Raw genomic sequence first — 27,323 nt, forward strand, 5'->3', positions numbered from 1 at the left:
GTCCCCTGATGTGTGTGTGTGTGCATGTATGCATTGTGTGTGTGTGTGTGTGTGTGTGTGTGTGTGTGTGTGTGAGTAGCCTTCCCATGTGTTTGTATCTGTGTAAATGTGCACGTGCACCGGGGTAGTGGGGTCTTCGTCTGTGTACCAGTTGAGGGGAAGAGGAAGAGGGGGGAGAAAGGGGAAAAAAAAAAAAATAGGTCACCCCTTAAAACAAAAAGCTTGCAGTCAACATCGCAACCGTCTGCTGAATTTTCATTGGCGGGCTTGTCTCCATGGTAACAGGTTAACCTTGAGGCAGTAGTCACATGGGCGCAGCGAGTCTTCGGCTGTCTTGGAGGATACGGCGTGCATCGTGTGACATCCGTGATCACAGTGTCAGCCGCTCGGCGAGGAGAGAAAACAAAACAAACAGGAGCGGGAGAAGCTGTAGGTGTGAGGATGATACAACGTTCACAGCTTATATGTGATGTATTAATCTCGCTGTGAGGGATCATGAATGAGGGAATAAACACATGAATGAGGGTGCCAGATTCATTGAGGGTACGTGACAGTGATGAGAGACATAAATCAGGCACGGAGAGGAGATAAAATAAGCAGAAGGTCACAAACTGGCTGTGGGAATCGTGTCATTTTTACTGTCCAGGAGCAAGAGGTGTGTTCGACTTTGGAGGCAACACCGGGAACCCGACAGGGAGGGGAATCCAGGAGGCTTAAGGTTTTTTTTTATTGCACATTTTGAAAACCTGGATTCACATAAACATCATGATCTTACATATTTGTAACTGAGATTTAACACAAAACATTCTGTACCAGAGCTTTCAGCAAAATCATGAAACAAACGTGTCTTCTTCTCACTGCCATTCATGACTCAAAATCTGAGAGTTTTAACTTAAACGATGGGGATGTTTCAGGTGAGTGCGTTTGCATTTTTCTGTTCTGTGGTGTCTCAGGGGGACACACGCTATAAATCACACTGAAAGAGAAGCTAATTGTGAGCTATACTGACACCTTCAGGTGTTTGAGTGCATCACAGGGGGGTCAGACGGCCTGTATCTGAACCCTGAGAGTCACAGGAGCGTGAAAAAGAAACTCTCAGAGGGGAGCCTGTGACCTGCCATGACCTCACACTGACGGTCTGATCCACACCTGGTTGATCAGCGCAGACACACAATCAAAAAATTATCGTTTTTTTTAGTAGAAGTAGGAACGAGGCAGTGAGAAGTAAAAGCAGAATCTGAATTAAATCTGAAAGATGTTTTCTTATACCCTGAATTGAAGATGTATTACATATTTAAAGACATTTTCAACCTATTAAGAACGAGTTAACCTTCAACATTGAGATTCCCTGGTGTGAAGTTTGATGTTCAAGATCAACTTTCATGTAACTACTCTTCTGTAAGGCTATGTTAAAGTGGGGTTTTTGACAGTGTATCATATAAAAATCTTTATAGAGCAGCTTAGAGAATGGAAAGTAAAATAATAGATTAACACCAGAACACATTCCTGCGCTGTGTTTCACCAGCTGTTCATAAAGCTGTTCAAACTTTGCTATAATTAGCAGCAGTTTTTGAGCCTCTCATGTATTAACATTACCTCCCAGTCATGGAGCTGTGAGTCACATTTTCTAAGTCTTCAAAACTTCAATGTTTTCCTACAATCTGGATGACAATTTTTTTGTTGTTGCAGAATAAAGATTATTAACTCTTTTCTCAAGTTGCATCCTGAAAGAAGGTGGGCCACAGAACTAACACCTTAAAGATCAGTTTGTATAAAATGACATACAATTAAATATGTAATTATCATTTATGTTGGTAAAGATTGTACTTCACTCTATTTGCTTCTTTTAATATCATATTTCTGCTTGTGCAGAGTATCAAGGCTTTCATCACCGTCAGTTCCAACTTTCAAATCTTTTTTTAACCCGCAGCAGCAGAGTATAAAGTCTTTGGAGAATCTAAAAATAACTTAAGAATATTCTCGACAGACTTAAGTTTTTCAGAAAAACCAAAGATCATAATTTCAAACGGCAGCGGCAAAGGGTTCACTTGGTCCAATGCAGAAGTCGAGTGTCAACTCAAAATTTGGTCAGATGTAAATATTCAGAGTCAGCTGGATAAAACCTGCGACTATCCAGTATTTCGAAGTGATGACGTATGGACAAGAGGTAACTGAGCTCAGGCCTGGAGCAATGTGAGTGCACAGGTCGGTACGGGGCAACTGGGCCTAGAGTGAGAGCGCCCTTCCCTATTTTCTGAAACAACTTTCACAGTAGCCGTACTTTGTGTTTCATTCTTATTCGAATGGTATTGAACATGCTTGACTTTGAGTGAACATGACCTGAACATGACAAACATTACTTTTACTTTATGAAGATATCGTAGACTTAAAAACTGAAACCCTATACACGAGTTGGTCAGTATTTATTCCAATAAGAACAGGCTTCATGAACAGCTGGTGCAATCCTGAAAGAACTCCTTAAGTAGGCTACTTGATAATATTCACTTTGTGATGACATACACCTTAAAGGCAGAATGTGCGACATTTGACACATAAATTCAGCAGAAATCAAGAATATCCTCTGTAAATGTCTCTCTGAGTCATGACTGTCTACAATGAGTCTCGCCAGCTGTACTGTTGTCGGAGCTGTGTTTACATCGTGTTTACATGGACGGGACGGCCTTGTGCATAAAACTGTTTCAGTCAAGGACTAGAAAAAAGAAGAAGAACATATCCTTCTAACATGTCATGTTAGTGTCTTTAGATCTCGGTAATTCCTTGTCAATGTATGTGCAATGTGAAGCTATGAGTTAGCCAACATTAGCCTGCTAGCACAACAATGCAGGCCAGCAAATTGCAGCTTCAGCAAAGGAAAGTTTTGTCCACCGCTTGTGCTTAAAGGAGCTTAATTATGATGCGTTGTAATTCATAACTCCTTTGTGCGAACGTGAGTGGAGGGGAGTTGGAGGTGTGACGCTGGAGGGGGAGCAGCGGTGTCGCTAAACAGCAGTTTGTTTGTTTGCTTTGGTTTCATGCTGGTGCTCAAGGGCGACACCTACTGGGTCAAAAGGTCGCACGTTCTTCCTTTAAGTAATGGCACTATTACCTATATGACCCTTCTGTTTGAAAGTAGTAATAAGGAACACTTCTCTGTAAATACAGCAAAATATCCCTCATGCATACAACGTGAGCGAGACTCATGTGTTGTATAAGAGTACAAAATGTCATGTACAGTACAAAACAAAGGGATTAATCACAGTTGTTTGTGTTTTTTTTTTTTGCTGGTCTGTGCCTGAAGGGGAGGGTGATCATTAACACACATTTTTCAAGTAGCGTTAGTTTCTTCTTTCACAGAGGCTCACAGGTTAATGCGTCAGTACGATGGCTGCTCCTCGTCACTCCAGCTGTCAGACCCGTCCGTCCCAAAGTATCGGTCCCCAAAGTCCCCTAAAATCACAAAACAGTCGACTCAGAACGTATGTGTAAGACTGGGTCAGGCACTGAAGTTGATCATTAAAGTTTAATATGAGCTTCATTCACCAAAATGTCTGTGATACATTTCTTACAATGAGATCTTTATGTTGATTCAAGAACGAGTACACTTTGCTTGCTGCTTTGGAAGCTATTTTGTTCATTACAAACAAATTCACTCCTCAGTTTTTCTCTCGTAATATCTTGAAATACGATGTTTATCTGGACTTTTCATTTGATGAGGATTATATTCAGTGTATTCATATTCAATGAGATATTTTTGACCAGAAATTAGATTCATACACTGGGTAAAATGTGAGTTATTGCAGTGTCAGTGAAGGTCCTTCAATGACTGAGGGAGGCTCTTTAATTTGATATTATATTGATATTGATTGTACTGGTTGTTATGAAAGTATTAACCACAGACCGGTCCATCTGATATGCATGCTGTTCAGTTGCAGTGTCGATGGAGAGCAGCTTTTACTTCAAATGTGAGTGACATGAAAATAAAATTGAAAATCTGCTGGGACCTGAAATGAAACCTGTCAACCTGAGACAGAAATAGTTTCATATTTCATCTCCTGCAAAGGTGAAGACATCCTTTCATGCATAAGATGAAAACAGCACATCCAAAAACCAACACTAGCTCAGTAAAGAGGCGACATGTATGTTGGAAAACTTTGTTATGAAATGTTGTTAGGTCATAGTTTTTTTTATATACAAGTTCTTCTTTGAGAGACATATAACAGGGGAACACCGTTCTGGTTTTAGAGTGTAGTAAGAGTAAGATTGTGCATGTGGTGACTCACCGATTCCAGGAATGACATGTAAGAAATCGTCCAGACTCTTGTCCACAGCGGTGGTGATGATCTTGACCTTCGGGAAGGCGTAAGCCACAGAGTGAACGCCGAGCTCAGCCATCAACAGCGACACCAACACGATCTGGTCCTCCTGAACTTCATGATCCTGAACACACACACACACACACACACACACACACACACACACACACACACACACACACACACACACACACACACACACACACACACACACACACACACACACACACACACACACACACACACACACACACACACACACACACACACACACACAAGAAACAACAATCAATGGATGTCTGACTAGATCCTCAGAAGGATAAATCTACTTTAGTGTAAACATTATTTTACTTCGGGATTGTTATTCTTTTTTTTTTATTGTTTATTATCCTTTTTTCTTTCTCTCCCACAAATGATTTACTCTTACTTGTCCTGCACATTGTTCCAGATCACATAACACGATAGATATCATCACTTCCAACAAAAACACTATTTTATTTTTCTCCTCTTTTTTTCTATCTAACAAAGTCATATATCCACTGCCACACTTCTCTTTAATGTAACCTTTATTGTTTGTCTGTTCATTGTCTTGTGGTTTTTTAACTCTTTGTCTTTTATGTCACGTTATCTCACCAATAAAGGAAAGAAAGAAGGATCTATGGAAGCAGAATGTTTGACATTTATCTGCGCAGCAATAAAAGCTAATCTAACCTCACCCAATGAGAAACAATTCCCGATGTAACCACAAAGACACACATGTGACTAAGAGCAGAGGGGTGTCTCATATTGTTGTGAGACTGGAGAATAATGATGCTAATCTGCACCCACCAATAAGACTCGTACGGCCATCATGGCGGCCGCTCCGGTGGAGACCGTGCTGTCCATTAGGATGACATGATCTTCGCTGATGTCTTTGGGCAGACGCAGGTAATGCAGCTGGCGAGGCCGGAGAGGAGGAGACAGGTTGCCATGGTTACAAAAGCAGGAAGGGTAGTTACCACGGAGACACACATCATGTGGAAGAAAGAAGAAAAAAAAAAAAAGAGTCAAAACATTTTTAACCCGTGTATGTGATTTTTAAGACTCTGTCTAACAAGTCTTTAAAAATGTAACGCACACACACACCAGGTCAGAATCTCAAAAGATTTATTTATACTAAATGTGTGTTTTTATGAACCTCTGGTTCGCCTGAGTCGAGGTTGGTTTGGATCAGGATCTTCCCGATGCGGACATCTTTGCACACGGCCCTCAGTGCTGGCTCCATGGTTTCTCCTGCCCGTAGGACTGACACACCAGTGATCTGTGGAGACAAGATAGAGGACAGAAGAGGAGTGGGACTTTAAAAAAAAAAAACCAGAAAGACATGCTCCATTTTTAAGTTAACAAGAGGTCGTAAAACAGCATGACTGACCCCCTTTCCATTGTAGCTGCGGCCCTCGTATTCTTGGCCCTGCGGAGTCTGAACCACACATGACTGAAACGAGAAACAGGAGAAAAGCGTTTTAAAAATTAAAATTGAAGAAGACAAAGACAAAGGATTCTTTGCATTCCAATAGGGTCCTCGAGGTCGGTGCTCAGGCCCTAATTACACAAACAAGAAATGTGTCATGAGTTCATGTATGCATCTCTTCATCTTTTAATTATTTTTGCTTTATTGTTGCATGTGAAAGACAATTGAACATTACAGTTTCGATTTACCTTGTCGCTGCAACACGTTTCAAAAGATGGCAATTTACAGCATGCTTACAAGAAAACAGTGTTCACTTACATTTACAAAGAACATGTTGAGTTATAAGTATGACACAGTGATTTTGTGTGATGTCAGTGTGGCTTGAAAATCAACTTGCAGAGACTTAGACATCACAGTCATGACAATGATTAAGTCACTTTTCCATTTTTAAGAGCTGTTACTCTAAACAAGAAAACTTCTGGTTCTGAACATCAAAACATAACAATAGACATTTGAGAGTTGTCTCCTTTTAAAGATTGGCAGTAAAATAAAAAGGAGAGAAGCAAAACAAGCAAACAATTGTGTGAAGGGACAAAGACAGATGAAGGTTTGTCACTTGAATGCACCAAGAATGACATTTTCTAAATACAAGACATTTGTTTTGTTACCATGCAGCAGAAACTGTAATAACACCATAATTGTGTTAAGAGTCACAAGTGATTATTGTAATTATGTCTCACGAGTTCCATGTCTCTGTAAGATGGTTTTAAAACTACTGATGAAGAAACTGGAGCACTTTGCTGTCTGAACAATGACCCATAGTTGGGTTGTTACAAAACCAGATTTTAATTCTTCTTTACCATTCTATCAGAGATCAAAGGGTATTGATACCTGTTTCGATACGAGGGCAATACAAATAGAAGTCCTAGACATCCAATATTGGGTAAACTTTTGTTTTTAATGATCAACTATTGCGTTGGCAATGTTTTCAACGTATTTGTTCAATGTCTAGAACGTCAAAAGTGTTGAAAAGCTTTGTCTAAAAACGTGTGGAACGCTTGATAATGAGGTAATGTAAAGGTCAAGTATAGATAGTAAGTCTGTATTTGGTCTTAAAACATGCAGAGCTGCTGCTTTTTGGGGCAGTTGTGGCTCAGTGGTGGAGTGGGTCGTCTCTAAATCGAATGACTGGCTGTGCGCTCCCAAGCTCCTGGTCCACATGTCGAAATGTGCTCAGGCAAGACGCTGAGTCCCACATTGCTCCGTTGTGGCATCGCCAGCAGAGTGCGATTGCTTATGAATGGGATCAGTTAATAGTGATGGGCACTTTATATAGCATCCTCTGCAATAAGTGTGTATGTCAAGTCTGAGGAAGAGCATGTTGCTCAAAACGTCACGTAATAAATCCTTCAAACGGGAGCTTCTTGTTTTGCTTTCTTTACCTATTCATGTGTTTTTGGATCCAGCACCCACTGAGGCACGTGCCTGTCTTTATTGATTTTAATGGTTGAATAATGACATGTAATGAAAAACCCTTTTTGAGTGGTCAGAAGAATTGAAAAGCGCTTTATAAGGAAAGTCCTTTTCACCATTTTATCTATGTTGGTCACACCCCCGGTCACAAACTGTTCAAACTCCTCCCCTCCAGTAGACGTCACAGATCACTGTACGCCCCAAACAACCCGACATAAGAACACATTCTTCACCCAGGCTGTCGCTCTGATGAACAGTCACAGGGTGCCAGAGCTGTCGCTACAAACCAAACACCCACCGTGAATGTACATATACGATTATTTAACTACTGTTAGGATCAATAAGTTAACCATGTAAATACTGTATTATCCTTACCTGATATCAATCTGTTCACACTTCTCATACAAATACTGCAAAAACTCTCTACCTCAAGTAAATTAACCATCTTTTTGTCTATCTCTGTTTGTGTTATACTCTGTTTTCTGTGTATATATGTTGTGGGACTTGTCTGTTTGGACAGTAACGGTGCTGTGGAAAAGAATTTCCCCTTGGGGACAATAAAGTCTAAAGTCTATCTGTTCCATAATGACATATTGTATTATCATGTTTATCTCAGCAATTTTGCACTACCCACCACTCAACTATTGTCTCATTCAGTCGTGTAAATATTAGTCTTTGCTTATTTTGTGTGGGGTGGCAGTAGCTCAGTCTGTAGGGACTTGGGGTGGGAACTGTAGGGTCGCTGGTTTAAATCCCGGTGCGGATCAAATCTGGAAATTTGTCTGGTAGCTGGAGAGATGCCAGTTCACTTCCTGCGCATTGCAACAGAGTGTAACCTTGAATTTCCCCTCGCAGGATTAATAAAGTATATCATCTTCTTTATTGTTGATATTTAATGTTGTACGTTTTGTACATAGACAGCACAGTTCACCTGAGTCACATTCCTTGTATGTGTGTGTGAGCATACCTGGCCAATAAAGCTGATTCTGGTTTGCTACGTTCATTAGCGACTTGCTAATGCGTATGTCTGCTGAGCACACAGTCTACAGTCGTTATTGGAGGATTTTAGTAGGAAACAGCTGACTGTTGCGTTGGAGAGATTAAAGCAGTGAGAGGGAACCAAACAGACAAAGTACAGTGAGCTGTAAAAGAAAAGATGTTAAATTCATAATCCTTTTAGGGGGACTGCAGGGCTCGGTGTTACTTTTAGGTGGGTTTTGGTAGTATGAGCAACTTCCTTTAACATAAAAATGATCCATTATTCATACAAAAATATTAAATATAGCTACATGAATATTCACTGAGGAGTAAAGTTCCACCCACCTGAGATGGCAGAAATGTTAGTGCATGTTCGATGAGAAGCCGCATTAATCTCTTGGAGTAGAAGATAAATTCATCTCGACTGGTTTCTTTATTCCTGCATTACAGACACAGAAAAGGTTTTATATCGAATATGTTTTATTTTCTTGGACTTCTACTCCAGATTGGGTTAGGTTACCTGATGATGGTGTGCAGGCCTCTGACCTGTGGCGTGCTCTCTAACACATTGAGCGTCTGCGGCAGCGGCTGATTCTGCTGAGCCGAGGCCAGGAGCGCCCTGAGACCAAGAAGAGGTTCAGTTAAACAGTTCAGACGGCTTTTACTCTGCTACACTGAGGAGACGTGAAGCAGTCAGGCTTTATGAAGGAAGAGTTTTAACATGACATAACACAGAAAGAGTTCATGCACAGACTACAATAACAGACTACAACTGAGAGAAGGCAGAAAACAGCATACCTGACACTGAGCTCTCGCTGCATTAAGAAGGGTCAGAAACAGAGAATGTAAATGGGATGAAAAATATTCTTAGTTTTTAAAAGAGACCAAATGATTTCCAAAAAGGGCAGCGCGTTCTAAGTTTTCCCAAATGATTCCCAAATATCTACACTGTGAGTTTCATTCTTTATTCACAATCTCTCTTAGATCAGCGGTTCTCAACTGGTGGGTCGGGACCCAGAGGTGGGTCGCAAAGTCAATTTCATTGGTGTGCCTGGAAAAAAAACTTGTGTAAAAAAAGTATCTGAGGCGCTTTTAAAATATTTTGTTTTGATCAGTTTCTTGCTTCTGTCACACGTTTTTAAACCGACTGAGGTCCAAACTGCACAATATTTCGAAAAATATCAGAAAATTTGGGTCTCGATTATTCATGGATTAGTTGGTGGTGGGTCCTGAGGCTAGACGAGTTGCGAACCACTGCCTTAGATAGTTTGACTAAAGGACTAGAAAACTGTTGAAGTAAATAAATATGTGCTGACTCAGCTGCACAGATGCAGCGAGGAGCAAATCTTAAAAATGAATCTTCGCTCTCTATCAAGAAAAAAAACTTTAAAAAAAGAGTTAAAGATTGAGCTTTGGACAACAAAGGAGATATTTGACGGAGAAATAATTACGCAGTATTTGCTGACAACATGAAGAAAACAGAAGAGCTCCAGACTGTCCTTTTAGTTTACCAAACACCTGGATAAGGTGAGAGTTTCTAAATGAGGTGTTCTGATGAAGCTTATTGTCTAAACATTTGAGGACTTCACTTTCTGTCTGTGTGCTACAACTTTCAACCACATGATGGCGCCACCTTCCTTTGTACAATCAGTGTTTACCTCCTCCAGCTGGCTGTGAACATGTTGAACTATCAGATCAATGGCCACCATATTCCCACCACCTTGGAAGAAAAACAAAACAAGAAAAGGAATATTCAAGCAGTGACTGCTGAGTTGCTTAAAAAATGTAGAAATGTTCTTGTTTGGTTTGAAGAAGTCAGACGGTCTCACCTCTCGGCACCACGATATCTGCCAGCCTCATGGTGGGCTCGATGTACTGCTCAAAGGCCGGCTTCACAAACTTGTTGTACTGCTTGATGACGCCTTCAATGTCCCGTCCGCGCTCTGTGATGTCCCTGCGGAGCCGGCGGACGAGCCGAATGTCTGAATCTGTGTCCACAAAGATTTTCATATCGAGGAGCTGCAGGTAGGAAGAGCAAACACCCAGCAGAAAAATCATTCGCTTAAGCTGAGCAGCTGCTCAAACAACAACTCCACGAGATGATTGCTTTTTTTCTTTACACAGGAATTACTCAAAAAGAAAGAAGTAAAAGAAAACATATGGCCTCACCTGCAGAAGTTCTTTGTCTGCAAAAGACATAATTCCTTCAAATATGATCACGCTGGCACCGTACACGTTTTTCTGCATGAAAGGAAGAAAGTCAACGAAGGAGTTTTTCATAGACAGTCAATTCAGCTTCTCTACAATTACAGCTGCACACTGAAAATACATTATATATGTCTAGAATATATTTACAGTACTGAAAAGAACCGAATGCATCACAACTACGTTCTCCTTTTCAAAACTACAGGATGCACATTCAATCTTTACACACTTCAAGTCTTTGTGAAAATCTTAACTGCGGAGTTTTCTGCAGAGAAACAAGAACACAGAAAGAGACCGCCTCACCCAGTCTTTCTGACGTCTGTGCGTGGTGAAATCATACACGGGGATCTTCACACTCTTGCCCTGCTTCAGTTTTCGCAGAGTGGCCACCAGCAGCTCGAAGTCGAAAGCCCCCGGATGATCGAAGTTGTAGTCGTTATTTGCCGCCATCGCCTGCTCCTCGGAAGACAAATCCTGTAAAACACAACAATTAACGTTCTTATGTTCAGAGGACATAGCTGATGTGCACATTTGAAGATTTAAAAGTAACTTAAATCAGCGGGTTTTGTTCTTATATCTGTATGAAACGATGACCCTGGGATGAGCAAAGCATGAAAACTCTAGTCTGGATCTGCCCGGAGCTTGAAAGAAACCTACTGCCTTTAGTTACTAACCACATATTTTCCTGGGAGCTCTAGCGTCTTGTAGGTTCCTCTGGATTGTTGGAGGGGACTGCAGCTGTGACGCTCTCACTCGGCAGTAAAGTTGTTTTTGGAAGGTGTTTTTGGGGGAATTTTTATTAGATACAGGACAGTGGATAGGACCAGAAATCATGGAGGGAAACAGTGGGGAGTGAGGGAAGGAGCCACGGATTTGAACCCGGGCTGCCCGCTTCGAGGTCAATAGCCTTCATACATGGGGCAGACACATTAACCACAAGGCTAGGCCTGAGCAGTAAAGTTCATGTTAAGAGGGGCTTTACTGTCCTGTCAAATCATCTGATCATAAATAATCATAAAGCCGAAAACAGACAATCTTAAGTTTATTATAAAGTAAAAAATAATATTATTGCAAGCTCTTCTACATATTGTGTGTGTGTGTGTGTGTGTGTGTGTGTGTGCTGATGGAAGTCAATATGTAAAATATTTAAGTTAATAATTCAAGTTTTTTTCTCACCAGAGGAAAAAATGCCACATGGAAGTTTATAGAACAAAAAAGTGATTTCAAGTTATTGTGGTGAGTGAGCCCTTACACACTCACCTGTCGGTTTGCTTTTGCTTTTTCATCTGAACCTTTTATGCACAAAATATCTGAACTCTACTTTGCGGGCTGTTAAGTTCTAACAGTATAACAACTGACAGCAGTTTAATGATTGTTGTGACGTGTTTGAAGCGTGAGTACTACAAGATGTCCACTTCTCCTCACGTGAAACAATCATCATAAACAGGATCAAATCAGCACCGCTCTCTCACCTTGTAGAAAGCATCCATCGACAGCAGCACCACCCACGGCACATCCAGAGCCTCGATGATCTTATTGGCCACTGTGGTCTTCCCTGAGGCGCTGCCCCCACACAACCCTGCAGATCCACAGTGCAGTTCAAAGAGCACATTATGTTTGTGTTTCAGAGTGTGTCTAACGTTGTCTGGCGGTATATGCATGTGCAATTGCATTAAAGTGTTTATGGGTAGAAGAAGACGGAGCAGAATAAAAGAACAGGTTGTGCTGCTCAAAGCTACAATTTGACATGAAGGAGGTGAAAAAAAACAACAACAGTCACGAGGAGTAAAAACATCAAGGGTGAGTGTCATACCGATGGCGAAGGCTTCCTTTGACTGAGCTCCGTGCTCGTCATACCACGGAGGTCGACCTGCGGTGTAGATGGTGCGTGTGCTCGTGCGTAGCAGAGGAGGCTCTGTGGTACTCAGTGAGGTAGTGCTCTTTCTGCGAGGGGCCCCGGCGGGGGGCAGGAGCCGGTCCAACGAGTCCTCCCCACTCCCACTGCAACAACAAGCACACAGCAGCAGGGCAGGTCACAACATGAACACACACACAGTCAGGTGTATTGTGTCTTCAGTCAGCTGTGCTGTGTCTTCTCTACGCAGGAGAGCGTTAAAGAAGTGCTCTACTTCCACTTTAAAAACACATTCTTTAAAAAGATGCAAAATACAAATCTAAATTATGATTAAAGCTTATTTATCCTGCTATGTGTTGTGTATGAAATCCAGACGCAATACCAAATACGAAATGTGGGATTTGAAAAGAGTTTGGCAAAATAATCTAACATCTCAGAATTTTTTCAGAGCTTTCAGATAAATTTCATCATCTACTTTTATGAATGTACTAACGCAGCAGACCTAAATTAATCACCATTAACTAGAAAATGCAGACAGCCCATTAAATAGTCATTAAATATCAACAGATTTAAGGGCTAAACCACTGATAAAGGCCAAGACAAGTTTATTATGTAAAAATGACTTTTGTTTCAATTGTACCGATTTCAAACTTTACTGAATTCCAAATTGTTGATAGATGGTATGAAGACGAGTTTTGATACAAGTCTTTGGGAATAAAACGGCTCAACCTGACTTACTTTTATATATTTATTATTTCATCAGTATAAAGAAAAACTCTTCAAGATAAACTAGCAAACATTTTTCCATTCTAAGCGTAATCTCTGCTTTTCTTCATCCTATGGGAAAGCATTTTTATTTCTTTCAGTTTCCAAGTTTTGGAAGCACAAAAATTATAATTTCAAGTTCTCACGATTTCATAACATTTTCGAAAACAAATAATTCAAAGTCCACTTTGAATACAGAAAAAGGCCTCAACGTTTGTCTGATGTAAAGCAGGAAACAGTCATTAACACATAACTTCATGTTTAAATGTGGTCCCCTTGGTCTTCATAAAACCAGCATCATGACAGGTATAGGCAGAGCAGATGGAAATCCACCTGACCAGAGTCGAGCCTCCAGTAAACTGATGCTTGAAGTACATTTGGGTTGTTGTAATGAAAATAAAAAAATCTGCACGGCAGGAGACTTAGGTTCGTCTTAGTTTTTCTGGAGATTATTTTTACAATGTTCATTGTTTCATGTTTAATGTGCATGATGTTGAATGTTGTCTTTTTATGGCTACAGCATGGTGGAATAAAGTTCATCTTGATCTTATGAAAAAGTACACATGTAGAACTCATCTTCTTTGTTTCATGTTAACTGAACGTTTACAGATCAAACAGCGCTGCTTTGAAGAACCAAACAAGCTTCAGCATACAATTTCAAATATTCCAAAAACCTTGCTGTGCAAGAAGAAAACATTTACGCAGTTACACAAACACAATGTTGAGTGAGTTGTTAAGTGTGTTGTGTAAGACTGCGCTGTGAAGGTCAAATACACACCGTGTATTGAAGTATACGTTTGAAGTACTACTGATTTGAGTATTTCCACAACAAAATTCTTAATAATTACACTAAATTTTATTGTAAGTTGGGGCACCAGTGTCTTAGTGGTTAGTGCGTACGCCCCATGTACTGAGTCTCCTTTCCTGCATGTCAATCCCCATTCTCTATATCTGATTTCTGACACTAAAAAAGGCATAAAACCCCCCAAAATAAACCTTTGGAAGACAAATGACATCGTAAGCTATTGTACTTTTCACTCCAGTACATCATTTAACAGCTGAACATTTGAAATTCTGATTCTTGATACCATCGGTGCATTACAACTTATTAATGTAAAACGTTTTCATAACGTTACATGATTTCAACCTCAAACACTGATTTACTGTTTTTTTCTCATCTTGAATCTGGTAAGCTGTTTCTCTTGGAGGTTTGGACTGTTTGTAGGAGGAAGAAAAACACATTATTGTGTCACAAAGGGTACTGTGTGTAGCAGTAACAGCCTTTTGATTATTCTTTTCAAACACAACAATAACTGGATTGAGCATGAAAAAAATCAGCACAAAAGTCACAACTTTAAAAAACAGTAAAAAAGTATTCTTCTTTAAAACCACTGACAGAGCAAAGCTGTGAAAATACTGCACAAAGTATAATGTAATGAAACTTTATACAATCGTACATATTCAGAGTAGTTATAGATCATTTGATCAATACTTCACCCACAGGGGATTTTTCCCTCTTCAATTAGAACTCTTGTTATTTTTAGTTAAGACTCTGTACTTTTTTTCAACACTGCATGTTTTTTCTTCAAGTTACTTTTTGCTATCACAGCTTACTTCACATTAAGATTAGTCCGTTGCACTGCTGTTTACTATGGCCCAAATAAAAGTCAGATTAGCCTTTTGCGTCACACCCTCTGAAGCTACTTTAAGAGATTCCTGCATTCCCACTGGCAGTAATTAAAAATCTGCTGGTTTCTTACATAATGCACAACTTCTTATATGCACACAAACTCTAATTCAAAGAGAGGGCTCATGAATGCTTTGCATATTCAAGCGTTGATGCACTTTCAAATGCTCGTTCAGTAATGACACACTTCAGACAACCCGCTGTGACTGAGCACAGATAACACTCATCAAAATCCAAACTAACCTACATCCTGCACTTCTCTGACCTCGCTACAACCCCTGTTTAGACACTATTTATAACTAACACATTCATGGTGCGTTTGGGGGCTTTGTGAGAGATTAAAAAAAACAGTGTCCTTGTTGCACTGAAAGAAAACAAAACCAACATTCAGACCTTACCTGCGGTCAGACCTCAGGGACCAGCAGCCTGAGATTCTGGCTCCAGCACAGTCAAGCAGAGTCATGTCTGCATCAGACAACCTGCTCCCCTCCAGCTTCCCTGTCTCCGTGGCAACCTCCTCAAAATAACAGTAACACTGACCAAAGTCTTCGGTAAATCACAAGTTTGTTTCTTTCACTCCATCCATTCACTAAGAAATCTGACGACTGCACCTTGCTCCTTCTCTCTGTCCACCTCCTCCTCCTGTGTGTGTGTGTGTGTGTGTGTGTGTGTGTGTGTGTGTGTGTGTGTGTGTGTGTGTGTGTGTGTGCTAGACACTAAGAGGATCATTGACACACAGAGAGCTGCTTGGCTGGTATTAATAGAGGCACCTGCAGGCAAAAGCAGGACAGGACCAACGTCTTCTGCTGATCCTTCCTCTCAGTTTACTGATCTAAACCACACAGAATCATTACAACACCAACTACACTGAAATCAATAACACACTGACACATAACTATAGGGTGTAAAACATATCTGTCAAAGATTCCAGAGCCTTCAAAAGGTGTATTTTGTCCAAAAATGGGTCCAACTTTCAAATGCATTCAGTTAACAATGATATAAAACAAAAGAAAAGGCCAATGCTCTCATTAGGAAATAATGCAGGCTATCATAAATATACAGCGTGCAGTAAATCAGCAAGTGTGTCAAATCAAGTAAGGAACTTTGAGTACATTGAGTATGTGACTTTACAACTTCTACTTCACTCCCATTCAGAGGGAAATATTCAATCTAAATTATATCGTAATCCAATCTCAGCAACTTTAAAATGATTTACTTTTTCATCATGCAGATGGTATATAATAAAAAAATGTGTACGGAACATAATTTAATATTAAAGAACTATTTAAGGCAGTGATACTCAACCTGCGGCTCTCGAGCCACATGTGGCTCATTTGGGACTAGTTGTGGCTCTTTTAGGTCCTACTTGAAAAAAAATAAATTCAAAGTAATTATTTAAAAAAGAAAAACATTGTCAGGAGAATTTTTTTATTTTTTTTGCAAGTCATGTCGCTGTGTTTCCCACACATATTTTAGGAAAGAAAGAGGTTTTTTTGATTGTGGCTCTTAAGTCTAACAAGGCTAAGTACCACTGATTTAAGGTATATATATATATAAGAGATTTTGTAATGTTTTGACGTTACGCAGCCTGTGACGCACAACTGTGTCAATATGCAACTCACCTACTTCTGATCAGCTGGGTGTCTCTAACGCTGTTTACGGACCTAAAGCCACTAACGTTTCACTGTGCGTTCTGAGAAACATACTCACAGAGATGGCTTTAATCAAAAAAACATATTCAATATCAGAGACGGAATATGTCTCTAATATAGAGATAGCCTTTTGTTGATGTGTAGGGGAGGATGAGCAGGGAAGTCATTGTGGTTAGCGCTACGTTACATGGAGCAGCAGGGCGGAGCAGAATAAATGAAGAATAAATGATATAAATGAAGAAAACACAGGTGATGAAATGACTCTTAACATCATGTACCTGTCCGAGCGGGACGACATTGTTTTTCCGCACTCCGTTTCCATGGGGATCCTGCGACCTCGGAGCCGGCATCGGCTGGTCAGAGCCATGGATGGATTCCGTCTTAAATGTGCTGTGGGATTATGGGTAATGGTGTTTTTCCCATCACGTGCTCCCTCGCAGCTGCTCTTAAAATGATAATGAACACCAAATTGACCCTGTTATGTACTACTAGCCAATAAGATAAATAAATTATATTTTAATATTTCTTTATTTGTTTTGCTTTCTGACATTTAAAAAAAAAAAAAAAAAAAACTTCACAGAGAGACAAAAAAAAAAGATAAAATGTTCATAATAGTTACACAGAATTAAGCGATAACAAAACAGATTGTCATGGAGCTTCTTCATCACAGTTCATAGTCAGTCCGTAGTGATTATGTCTGTTCATCCTGCAGATAAGGAATGAAAAGCTGCCAACTTCCACACGACAGCATGAGTCTGGATATCGCTGCTCACTGGATTTATTTATCCCAGCGATCTGTTTGACATTTGAGTAAATATCCAATAATTCCTCAGAGTCCACTTGTCCCAGCAACCTTGCTATGATATTTTACCAAAGGAACCTGTGAAAGACAAAAAGATGAATCATTTAAAGAGAACACAACAAGCAGAAGTTCAACATTTTTTTTTGTAAATACGCCTGTCTGCCGTCAGGCTGAGAGTAAGATTGGAAGATTGATTCTATTACTAATCTTGTTCCTGTATATCTAATATGTAGCTACTGCAAGCAGCCAGCTAGCTTAGCTTAGCTTAGTTTAAAGACTGAAAACTGGGGAAACAACCAGCCTGGCTTATTTCAATGAACCAAAATCTATCCACCTAGCACTTCCAACTCTTTGTTTTTAACCCATCAGCTGTTTAAGCTGTACAATAACACAAGTGTTCAAACTTCAACTTACATTTTTCGAGGGAGTTATGTGTTGGATAATTGTTGAGCAGTTGCCAGGCAACCAGCTGAGACTGGTCGAGCGCACAACCCTTAGAAAAACAGCACATTGTTTTAACACATTAGTTTTTCTGCAAATTAAAGATACAGTATGGGATGTCTGTTGTGTTTGTAGAAGGATTTAATTATCTGTTGACAGAGTCAGCCTAAACGTTGTCTCCCTGCTTCAAGTCTTTATACTAAGCTCATTAATTCGACTGCTGGCTGGTTGATGAGAGTGGAAACAATCTTTGTATCCCTCTGCCAGAGAGTGAGCAAGCTTCTTTTCAGAACTCCTGTAATAAAAGACCTTCTTTTAAAGTCAAAGTTTGAAGACAGAGTGTTGAAAAATATAATTACACACACCCTCCCCTCTGCTGAGCAGCTGCAGGTTGCGTCCCTCCTCCTGCACCTGAAGCTGTAGCACCTGTTGGAGCAACTCTTGCCTAAGTGTTTCTTGCACAAGTCCCATCCTCTCCAGCTTCTCTCCGTTCAGACGCAACAACGCACGGCCTGCGGGGTGAAAGCAAGGGGCTCAAATAATCTGAAAAGCTTTGATTATGCAATCCTTTCATTCGTTTTGCATTTAAAGGTCTGAGGATGATGTAAGCAGTCTGACCTGTGATGGCGTGGTGCGAAAACGCCTCCACGTAGGTAAGGTAGTTGTGTGGACAATGTTTCTTCAGCCATTTACAAACATCTTGTTGCGACCAGAGCACGACGGGGCGTATCAGGCTGGGCTGTGTCGGGCTTGTGTGATATATCCCGTAGTTGTCCCTGGAACGGTACTGCGGACACACAGACAGGAACATACACAGATTAAAACAGAGAGCATGCTTCAGATAAAAAGTCCAACATTTTGTCAAAAGATTTATGATGAGACTAAAATCAATCTTCTCTTTGTAAAGTAAATACAAAGTTAGAGCAAAACAAGACTGTAAATATGAATGGATGAAGCCTGAGTGACGTCACCCATTTGTTACTGCGGGGGGCTCTGGAGGCTCATCGGCAGCAGCATGCTGGAAATCCTGTTTCAGCCTAAATTTCAGTCAACCTAACGACAGGCCGAGAGCTGGAACAGAGGCGGGTTTTGAGCATTATGACAAATCGTTACATCATGCCCACCTGTCAATCATTTATGCTACGCTCCTAATTATTGATAACACTTGTCGTTCATAAAATCAAAACAGAGCCGTATAAAAATAATCCATCACCAGTACAGTGTGTAACCATGATGACAATAAATAATCAATCCTATTTCGTTTTTGTACCAGGCTGTAATCATGTTAATTTCTACTGTAAAAACAGGCTTTTTGGCTGTGGTGTGTATGTGACTTCTTGGGCTCCTGGAGCCAGCCTCAAGCGGACACTCGACGAACTGCAGGATTTTGCACTTCTGCATTGGCTTCTCTTTTCAAGACCGGATGCGTCTTGCAGCCAACATACAGTTAGCTAAACATAGAGACAGTAAACAAGAGGAAACTGCTAGCCTAGCTCTGCTTAAAGGTAACAGCATCTTTCTACCAGCACTGCTAAAGCATCAACTTTATTGTCCCACAAGGGAGATGCATTTGCTGCCAGTTAAAAACAAAAAACATACAGAAAACATCTGGTTCATTAGTTCATAAATACACAAGTGAAACAAAATGCCTAGAGCCTTTTATCTGGTGGTTGAGTTCATGCAAAAAGCAGGGTATACAACAACAAATTTCACCTCTTTCTAGTCTTTGTGCTAAGCTAAGCTAGCCTGTTGGTTGCAGATTCATATCTATCATGTAGAAATTAGCGTGCCATCAATCTCCTTATCTAAAACAAGAAACTTGAGCGAGGTAAAAGGGAAACTTACAAGCTGTGCAACCCCCATGATTGTGTGTTGTGGAGCACTGACTGGAGAAATCATGATACATATTTTGATTTATTGTGTTGATAGGAAGATAGTATATGTCATTCATACAGATAACTAGCAAATACAGCTTAATTCCAGCACAGCACATACAAAAAGTTGCACATTTTAGCAGCATTGCACCCAGTCACAACTCTTACTGTATATGGGCTGCTGTTAAGATGGCACTCCTTAGCATTTTAACTTGCACTATTAGTGTATGTAGGGCCATTAGAAACAAATATGTCTATGCAGGTCCTATAGGGGAAAAAATGAGAATGAATTTCAATCTATTCCTTCAAAGCTGCTTTTTTAAAATGCCAGTACAAAACAATCTTCTATCTGACTCCAAACCTTAATATTACATCCACTGCTGCCTTAAACATCCCACATCCATGACACCATGCGATCAGATACTCAAACACACTTTTGCTTGTCTTCAATGTACATAATGTGTCAACTCTGAAAACGATGTTTAACACGTTAACAAGTTCAACATTCAGTAACACCTTCAGACAAACTGCCTCTGTGGGGACCGGATGCAAATACAGTACATGAATCAATACACGAGGAAGTGACGAGAGCAGCTCTCTCTTCTGCATTGATATTTAGTCGTCTATAAAGAGCAGCCAGCATGCAGCATCCAGCAACAGCAACATAGTCAGAGGAGCATGACTGCCAGTGTGATCATGAGATATAGCTCTTTAACCTTACAGGATGTAAAATTATGGGAGACCAACCAAACCGGGCCTTTGATCCTTCATTCAGTTTTAAAAATTCAGCAGGTTCAGCACTTCTAAGATTTTCTCTGATGCAGGAGAGATTATTCCAAAAAAAAAAAAGAAGAAGAGAAAAGTTGGCTCACATCTAAGACTCCTGAAGGGAGGTTACATTTGTGCTGGGGAGTTCATCTGTAAGAGAGAAACATGTAGCTTCTAAATAAATACTGAGTATATATAGTATACATAAGAGGCCCTGCTGAAAAAGATGATGTTTATCTGATGAGGCCTTCAGTATTGTGCAAATTAAATTATAATGAGTTGTTGGAGTCAGATTTGTTCAACTTAGTATCCATTGCATCAATGATTAAACATGCAGATGTTGTTTGTGATGTCACTAATTGGTTTCTGAAGAGGCATTATGAAGCTTAACAATGTTGGTCTACATGTTGGAAATGCTATCTCCACCTGACTTTCAATTAATCTAGAAACAGGCAAAGAGGTGGAGCTTCGATGGACAGACTTTTAGCCTCCTGGTAAACAGCTACAATGCTCACACCTGTCAGTCAACTCTGACCTCCCCTAATAATGCAAATGTAGGCATAACTCCTAGCCTCAAAAGGTAATCAAAAAAACTCACCCCTTGTGAAGTTTTTACCAACAAAGAAACTATTCTGACCAAACCAGTTTTTTGTACCAGGCTTTGAACATGTGTGTATTTCTGCTATAAAATGGGCATTTTAATACTGGCCCTAATTGGATTCTTTGCAGCCAGCCTCAACTGTTGTTCTTTGATGCAAAAAAAGAGCGGAGGTAACATTATGATCGACAGCTCAGTTTTCTTAACCGGAGTAGCAGAGTAGAAGAAAGGCAAGAGACGTAACAAAGACTAACAATACGGTCATTTAAAAGAAGCTATAGCGTAAGTTCAGTCAGGAAGACTATAATTGCCTTCAAGATCGGGTCTTTCTCATTCATCCCTTTTTGCACACTCACTCATGTTTCTACTGTCATTCTCGAGCTGTCTTTTTTTCGGCTGTCATTGGATAATCAGCTGTCTCGTCAGCGGTACTCATCTAACCGATTGTATGGCGTTCCTCCCTCATTTTCAACCTATCATCCTTCACCCTATCCGGTCTCATGAAGTCATCAGCTTCACCACCACCAGTGTCTGGACTCCATGGGGGGGGATTTATTCTGTCGACGCTCACAATTGTCATTCTCCAAACACATCAACCACCCCATAGAGTGCAAGCGCCAAAGTATTTCTAAGTCACATTTCCATGTTATTCATTGTAATAAATAATGTGGAAACATGCGGAAAAGGAGCCACAGGTTGGACTCAACGCCAGGCCACCAGCTCAAGGACTATAGCCTACATATATGGGATGTGACTTAACTGCTAGACCAACCCCATTTCTTCTTTCTTCAAACTGAATACTCCCTACTCCACCACCAACGAGCAGCCGTTTCCTTTCTATCATTCTACTTGCACTTTTCAACTCAGTACAGGAGTGTTATCTTGAAACTGGTGCTGCCTTAAAATCCTTCATTGCTGCAAAATGTGTGCATTTGTAACTTCTGAATTGGTTTCTTAAATCAATAGAGAGAAGCCTTGAATATCATACAAACTGGACAGGTGCTCCTCATAGTGTGTACAGGTAAATAAATGTTGTACTTTGCTTTGTCAATAAAAAGCTAACTCTTTCCTTAATTCATTAAACCTATATTGTTTTAAATGTGTTTTACAGACAGTTTGTTGTTGTTATCACAATGTCAACCAGTGCTGCAAGTGTTGGTTATAATTATTACATACTGACATAACCCTGATATTTTGTCCATTCAGACATTTGTGTGTCCAATAAAATGTCAGATAATGAACAATGTCCATCACAGTTTCCTGAAGTAAAAGACACCAAAACTCGTTTGTTTTGTGTAACCATCTGCTTAGGATCCAAAGATATCAAATAAAGTCAATTCAAGTCCTCAAATTCTCAGCAAATAGAGGAAGAGAAGAAAAGTTTGACACATTTGCTTAAAAAAAGGGACTTGTATTTAATCTATGATCAACATTGTTGCCAATAGTTACAGAATGAATGAAACTGCTTTTGTGCTCAAAGTGGTGAAACATTAATGATCATAATGACACCATAATGACTGCTTACTGCTTTTTTCTCCTTTTCACAAGAACCAACATGTACAGAGCACTAGTGAGACGTCTGTGATTGTAGCGTGGATAAGAGCACAATATAAAATGAGAAACATAAAAAAATAAAAAAATAAAGGATGAGCAGATGTGAAAGAGTGAAAAGACAGTTCACATGCTCGTCTGTAATAAAACTTCCAAACACACAACACTGATTAAGTTCTTGTTGCTCGGGACAAAAATAAACCAACCGCTGCATTATGTTCATCTAAGAGGATTGAAGCAAACAAACAACACATTGTTTAAAACTTCTTTATCAGCCCGACCCAGTTCTATGTCTGCAGCTTTGGCTTCAGCTCATTACAGCCTTTAAAAAGAGACTTCCATGGGGTGAAGACAAAGGGACGGGCTCTCTGACTTTGTTACAAAGAGCTTTAAATGAGGCCAGTTTACAGCACACACGGATTGTCTCTGATGGCTGTGCAAGCTAACAAAGCTGTATCGGATAAACTCGGAGGAAAATCTAATAAGAAAAAGATATTAGAAGTAGAGCAGACCAGCTACTGGGCGACGTTTCACACAAGATACAGAGAAAAATGGTTTTGCATGCTGTTCATAACGCCACAATAACAACCACGGATTGTATATGCTTCAAACATTGGTTTGTTTTGAACAAGGTCACACAGACACTTTTTTATTCACTCTTTTTAATGTACGGTTTATGTTGTTGTTTGGTCATTACTTGTTGTTTGGATTTTGTTTGTCATTGTGGTTATTTGTAGATTTTTATACGTGTGTACCACCAACCTGCAGAGGGACTACACGTTGAAATTAGCTTATGGCTACACTCTGGCATATTAACATGTTGATGTTCACTAATGTGCATTGTCCCTATTTTTAAATTAACAATTAAATAAATAAATAAATGGTGTCAAACTACATTATTTTCTTTATGCTCTGAATCAACAGACACGGTAGTGCTGCAGCACAGCAATAGTATTGGAGGACCTGTGCTATTTAAAGCCATGCTTAAAGGCTGTTAGAGCCCACAGACCCGCTGGGGAGAGAGCAACTTCCATTCTCTGCTAACAAAGTGCCCATTTGCAACAATGGATGATGACTGGCTGCACTTTGCTAGACTAGGAAATTTGCCTTTCAGACTTTTCCGGACAAAAATCTGACAGCAACTTAGAACCAGAGAGGAATATCTAGAACTTAATTTGGCAAGACAACAGACAAACATTTGATTTAATGATATATAACACATTAGATTTGCTATTTATGAGCTGAAGTGGGAGAAAACACATAACTTCAACTTTCTAGCAAAATGTAATTTGACTATAATGACCTCTTGTTCCATATGATGCAGACACTTCAGCTAGCTCTTTTATTATAATAATCGTTTCAATGATAATTTAAACCAATTAGGTATGCAATCGATAACATCAAGGATATATAACTTCATATCTATTTTAAGTTTGACTTTGAGCAACACGATGCAGAAATAACCATATCTCCTTGACCTTGGAGAATATAGAAAACTCCAGGTAGTCACACAAAATCAGTTCATGACTCAGGTGTGCTGTTTGACATGTTGATGTCCTGTAGGTGTTCAGTACCTGCAGGGCTTCTGTCCCCGGTTGCTGCAGCAACTTCACTCTCCTGCCTCCTGCTGTTTTCTGCCCACGCCCGTCATGCCAGGTTAGATTCCCACCTGTCCGTCGACTCAGCTGGTGCTTGAAGTCCTCAGGCAGCGCTCTATACTCCACGGCCGGTCGGCAGAAACTGAAACTGGATGCCGCTGAAGAGATCAAAGCAGGAGGTTTGATGATTAGACGGCCGGGGTCTGCATGTAAACACTGATGATGTATAGCAGCAGGAGACACGCTCAGCAGAAACTACCTCACTCTGCATGACTTGAAAACAAAAGACAGAGTGGAACCCACCTGGACACCCTGTCATTCACAGATGATCTCATTACGTAGTACATGCTCGTGCCTGCTCTTTTGTTACTAAGGGAATAGTTAAAGCTCTGGAACTCTGGTTAGTCACAGTTCAGGTACAACTATTACTCTGTGCAGAGCATGTTGGTGAATGTCAAAGCTGTGAGACAATCCACTTTCTCATCATTATGGGGCGGCCTACAGGCACACATCCAAACCCACTCAACTCTCAACAGCAGGTGGCTGCCCAACATCCAGTAATTAAAGAAAGTGTGGAACTACAGTAAACACGCTGTTTCTGGCACAGAGATCTTGGCAGTAAGCCACAGGTCATTACTGATTCATGTGCCAGATTGGAGGACTTCTCTCGCTGCGTTTGAAGCTGTGTGTGCAGCTGTGTTTGTTTGTGTGCGCTCTAACATTCGTCTTCAATATCTTAAATTGACTTAGAGAATTTAAAAAGAGGACAGAACGAGCGAGAGCGTCAAGGGAGACGAAGAGTTTGAGGGGATGAAAGAGAGTCTTTTGGTTTTCTCGCTTTGTGCCTCCCTCTTCTGTCATTCATCGTCTCCCCTGCTGAGAGCGCAGCAGAGACGAGTCCTGCAATCATCAAGAGAAACCAGCAGCTTCTGAATATTATGAATGAGACTCTCGATGCGATTTTTAGTTTCTTTGAGGTGCAACTCCAAGACTTTTTAAGTATGAACTTTCCTTCAGTGGAACTACTCCCTCAGGCTGCAGCTGTAAACACAAATATGCCCCATTCCTGGATTAAATACGGATAATTAAGACCACTTGTCAAACTTCTTCCTCTGGCTTTGCCTGTTTATGAGAGAAAAAAAGTCCTCATTAACTAACACGCTTTAAGCTGCCAGCACCGCATTGGAGAATTCCTTGATGAAGAGAAATCTTACTGAACATACTGTGAAGAGTCTCGCCTCCTTGTGATATGTTTGATTTGGTATTTTGCCGTCAGACTACACTGCAGTGTAAAGCTTTTAGACGGATTTGACTAAAGCTTCTCCAATGTTTATTTTTTCATGGCTTAATAAATTCATGGGGGAAAATCAAAGGAGGAGAAACATTACAATTCTAAAGGCGTTTAAGTGTAGCTGTCAAATAAAAAAGTAAACAGTCTTTGCTGCCACTGACCACACACCATCAGACTGGTTATGCTGGTCTCTTATAGTGCGCTGTCCGTTTCAGCACCAGGTCACTGGCCTGCCCTCCAGAAAACACTTAAGACCTCCCCTTTGTTTCTTAAAACATCAAAAATGTCCGAAAGGACAGTTTAAACAGCACTGACTTTGAAGTAGTCTAGCTGAGCTGCTGTGTTTTTCATTTTCATCCGATTTAGGTAAATTCATGTTTTACAAATGTTCATCTTTACGTCATACTATGAGCAAGAATACAGCAGGCGTCATGTTACAATACCTCAAACATACCTGGTCGACCTGTCTCGCAAGTACTGGGTTAAACAAACGACCCCATGCCTGGTTCAAGTTTCCTTTGAAAATACTATTCTAATAAATATTTCGACGATTTATTAAAGTATCGACCGGATAAAAGCCCTTACCGTCCACAGCCATGGTGTTCCCGTGCCGAAGTGGATCTAGTCTCACATCGTCTCCGGTGACCGACAGACAGGCTGCGGGGTCCTGCGCCTTCCTCTGCGCTGCTTTGTGTTTCTCGTGAAAAGTTTCAATGAGGTCGAGCTGGAGGAATGGCGCTCCGCATCCTCGCAAGTCTTGCTGAGAAAATTCCTTTTAAAAAACACAGCTCATGTCCTCCAACGGTGTCCGTCCCTACTGGTGTCTGTCTGCGGGTTGAAGTTGCAGAAGACAAGACAGGAATGTCCCCGAGCTGCAGCTGGCTGACTGGTTCCGCTGGTTCAGGCGGGCGCGAGCATTCGTGTGCGCGTCTGTTTGAGTGTGTGTGTGTGTGTGTGTGTGTTTGTGTAGTTTGTTTTTATGTGTCGTGAGAATCAGACGCGCGGCTTTTTCTCAAGAGCCTGCATGAGCGCAGTGAGCTCAAAGTGCAGCCCCGGGCCCTGTAATTAACGCAGCCAGTGGAGGCTCTGAAAAACAGCCGGATGAAAAGGCTTCTCATCACCGCAGCATCCAACTTAAGGAATTCCCCTTTGACTTTTCTTAAAGAAAGGGAGCTCTGTGCGCGCCCCTGGGCAGTGGGCCCTGTCCGTGATGGACCCTCTATGTGGGGTTTTGTCCAGAGGAGCTGTAAGATCACCGAGGCAGATATAACAGAGCACCGATCTGCTCCTAAAGGCCCACCGTTTCTAACAGGAAAAGAGAGCAGAGGATTAGATGACCTCCCTAATCACAGTTATTCACAAGTAGGACCTTACATATGCTGCTCTACAATACAATATTTTATTTAATCATTGTTTAATACTACATGTGTGTCGACAGTTTTATTGTTGCAAGAGAAGATGGTGTGGAAGGGGATCAGATACACGCCCCATTAAAAGGAGCCATATGCCATCTAGTAGGCTATATCCATGACCTCAAACTGACCTCTTTAAGATGACTATTCTAAGCTGCTTCCGCATCCTAAACTATGCATTTGGGAAGATTGAATCTTAAAGTCCCTGTAAACCAAAATAAATACATGTTTTATAGTTTTTTATACAAAAGAAGAATGTATTATCAACCACCAGGTGACATTTCAGCAACAAAAAAACCATATAAGTGTATAAAATTAAGCTTCAAAATCATGAAAAATGTAGCTGTTGTCTCTCCTCTGGGATGCTGTGGGCGTGTCCATTGAATGCGCCGAAGCCACGCCCACTCGCGGAAAAACATTCCCTTCTCAACTGTCGAGGCCTCAGCTAACTCCTCTATCAGACCTGTCTGTCACAGAATGGTAATTTTTTTTCTCCATCATCTTTGTTTAGTCTATTAATGTGTAATGGAAGCCTGTTTCTCAATAGCATAGCTAGCCAAATGAAATAAACTTCGCTTACCACAATGACATTCGGGAAAGGAGCCACAGG

The 27,323-nt window shown here is 40.6% G+C and overlaps 2 protein-coding genes across 4 annotated transcripts; both read right to left on the reverse strand.

Moving 5' to 3' along the window:
* Positions 1 to 708: 708 nt before the first annotated feature.
* Positions 709 to 16,843, reverse strand: uckl1a (uridine-cytidine kinase 1-like 1a). 2 transcript variants are annotated; one of them, XM_020635584.3, is made up of 15 exons: positions 16,657 to 16,843; positions 12,233 to 12,420; positions 11,892 to 11,998; positions 10,723 to 10,893; positions 10,384 to 10,455; positions 10,044 to 10,233; positions 9,873 to 9,934; positions 9,013 to 9,029; positions 8,735 to 8,833; positions 8,560 to 8,653; positions 5,725 to 5,787; positions 5,491 to 5,613; positions 5,142 to 5,249; positions 4,281 to 4,437; positions 709 to 3,447 (listed from the first exon to the last, which is right to left on the reverse strand). In XM_020635584.3, exons 1-15 carry the CDS (start codon positions 16,743 to 16,745, stop codon positions 3,374 to 3,376), a joined length of 1,614 nt encoding a protein of 537 aa, XP_020491240.1. In that variant the 5' UTR covers positions 16,746 to 16,843; the 3' UTR covers positions 709 to 3,373. The 2 variants fall into 2 exon arrangements, with proteins under 2 accessions (XP_020491240.1, XP_065817724.1); XM_065961652.1 differs by lacking the exon at positions 16,657 to 16,843 and adding an exon at positions 15,125 to 15,877.
* A 44-nt stretch (positions 16,844 to 16,887) lies between these two features.
* samd10a (sterile alpha motif domain containing 10a) lies at positions 16,888 to 26,246 on the reverse strand. Of its 2 annotated transcripts, XM_065961657.1 has the most exons (6): positions 25,887 to 26,246; positions 23,987 to 24,168; positions 18,240 to 18,408; positions 17,987 to 18,133; positions 17,595 to 17,673; positions 16,888 to 17,258 (listed from the first exon to the last, which is right to left on the reverse strand). In XM_065961657.1, the coding sequence occupies exons 1-5, from the start codon at positions 25,897 to 25,899 to the stop codon at positions 17,609 to 17,611; spliced, it is 576 nt and encodes a 191-aa protein (XP_065817729.1). In that variant the 5' UTR covers positions 25,900 to 26,246; the 3' UTR covers positions 16,888 to 17,258; positions 17,595 to 17,608. The 2 variants fall into 2 exon arrangements, with proteins under 2 accessions (XP_065817729.1, XP_065817730.1); XM_065961658.1 differs by lacking the exon at positions 17,595 to 17,673 and having other exon boundaries at positions 25,887 to 26,244.
* Between the last annotated feature and the right edge of the window lie 1,077 nt (positions 26,247 to 27,323).

Source organism: Labrus bergylta, chromosome 12 (genome assembly GCF_963930695.1).
Source record: "Labrus bergylta chromosome 12, fLabBer1.1, whole genome shotgun sequence".
Lineage (NCBI taxonomy): Eukaryota > Metazoa > Chordata > Actinopteri > Labriformes > Labridae > Labrus > Labrus bergylta.

Coding starts and splice junctions, on each gene's coding strand:
- uckl1a (XM_020635584.3), bottom strand. CDS start 16,745: ATGGCTCTGACCAGCCGATGCCGGCTCCGAGGTCGCAGGATCCCCATG. Junction 10,894..11,891: donor CGATGGATGCTTTCTACAAG/GTGAGAGAGCGG, acceptor TGTGTTTTACAG/GATTTGTCTTCCGAGGAGCA. Junction 10,234..10,383: donor CAGACAAAGAACTTCTGCAG/GTGAGGCCATAT, acceptor TCCTACCTGCAG/CTCCTCGATATGAAAATCTT.
- samd10a (XM_065961657.1), bottom strand. Junction 18,134..18,239: donor TTCGCACCACGCCATCACAG/GTCAGACTGCTT, acceptor TTCACCCCGCAG/GCCGTGCGTTGTTGCGTCTG. Junction 17,674..17,986: donor GCTGCTCAGCAGAGGGGAGG/GTGTGTGTAATT, acceptor TGTTTTTCTAAG/GGTTGTGCGCTCGACCAGTC.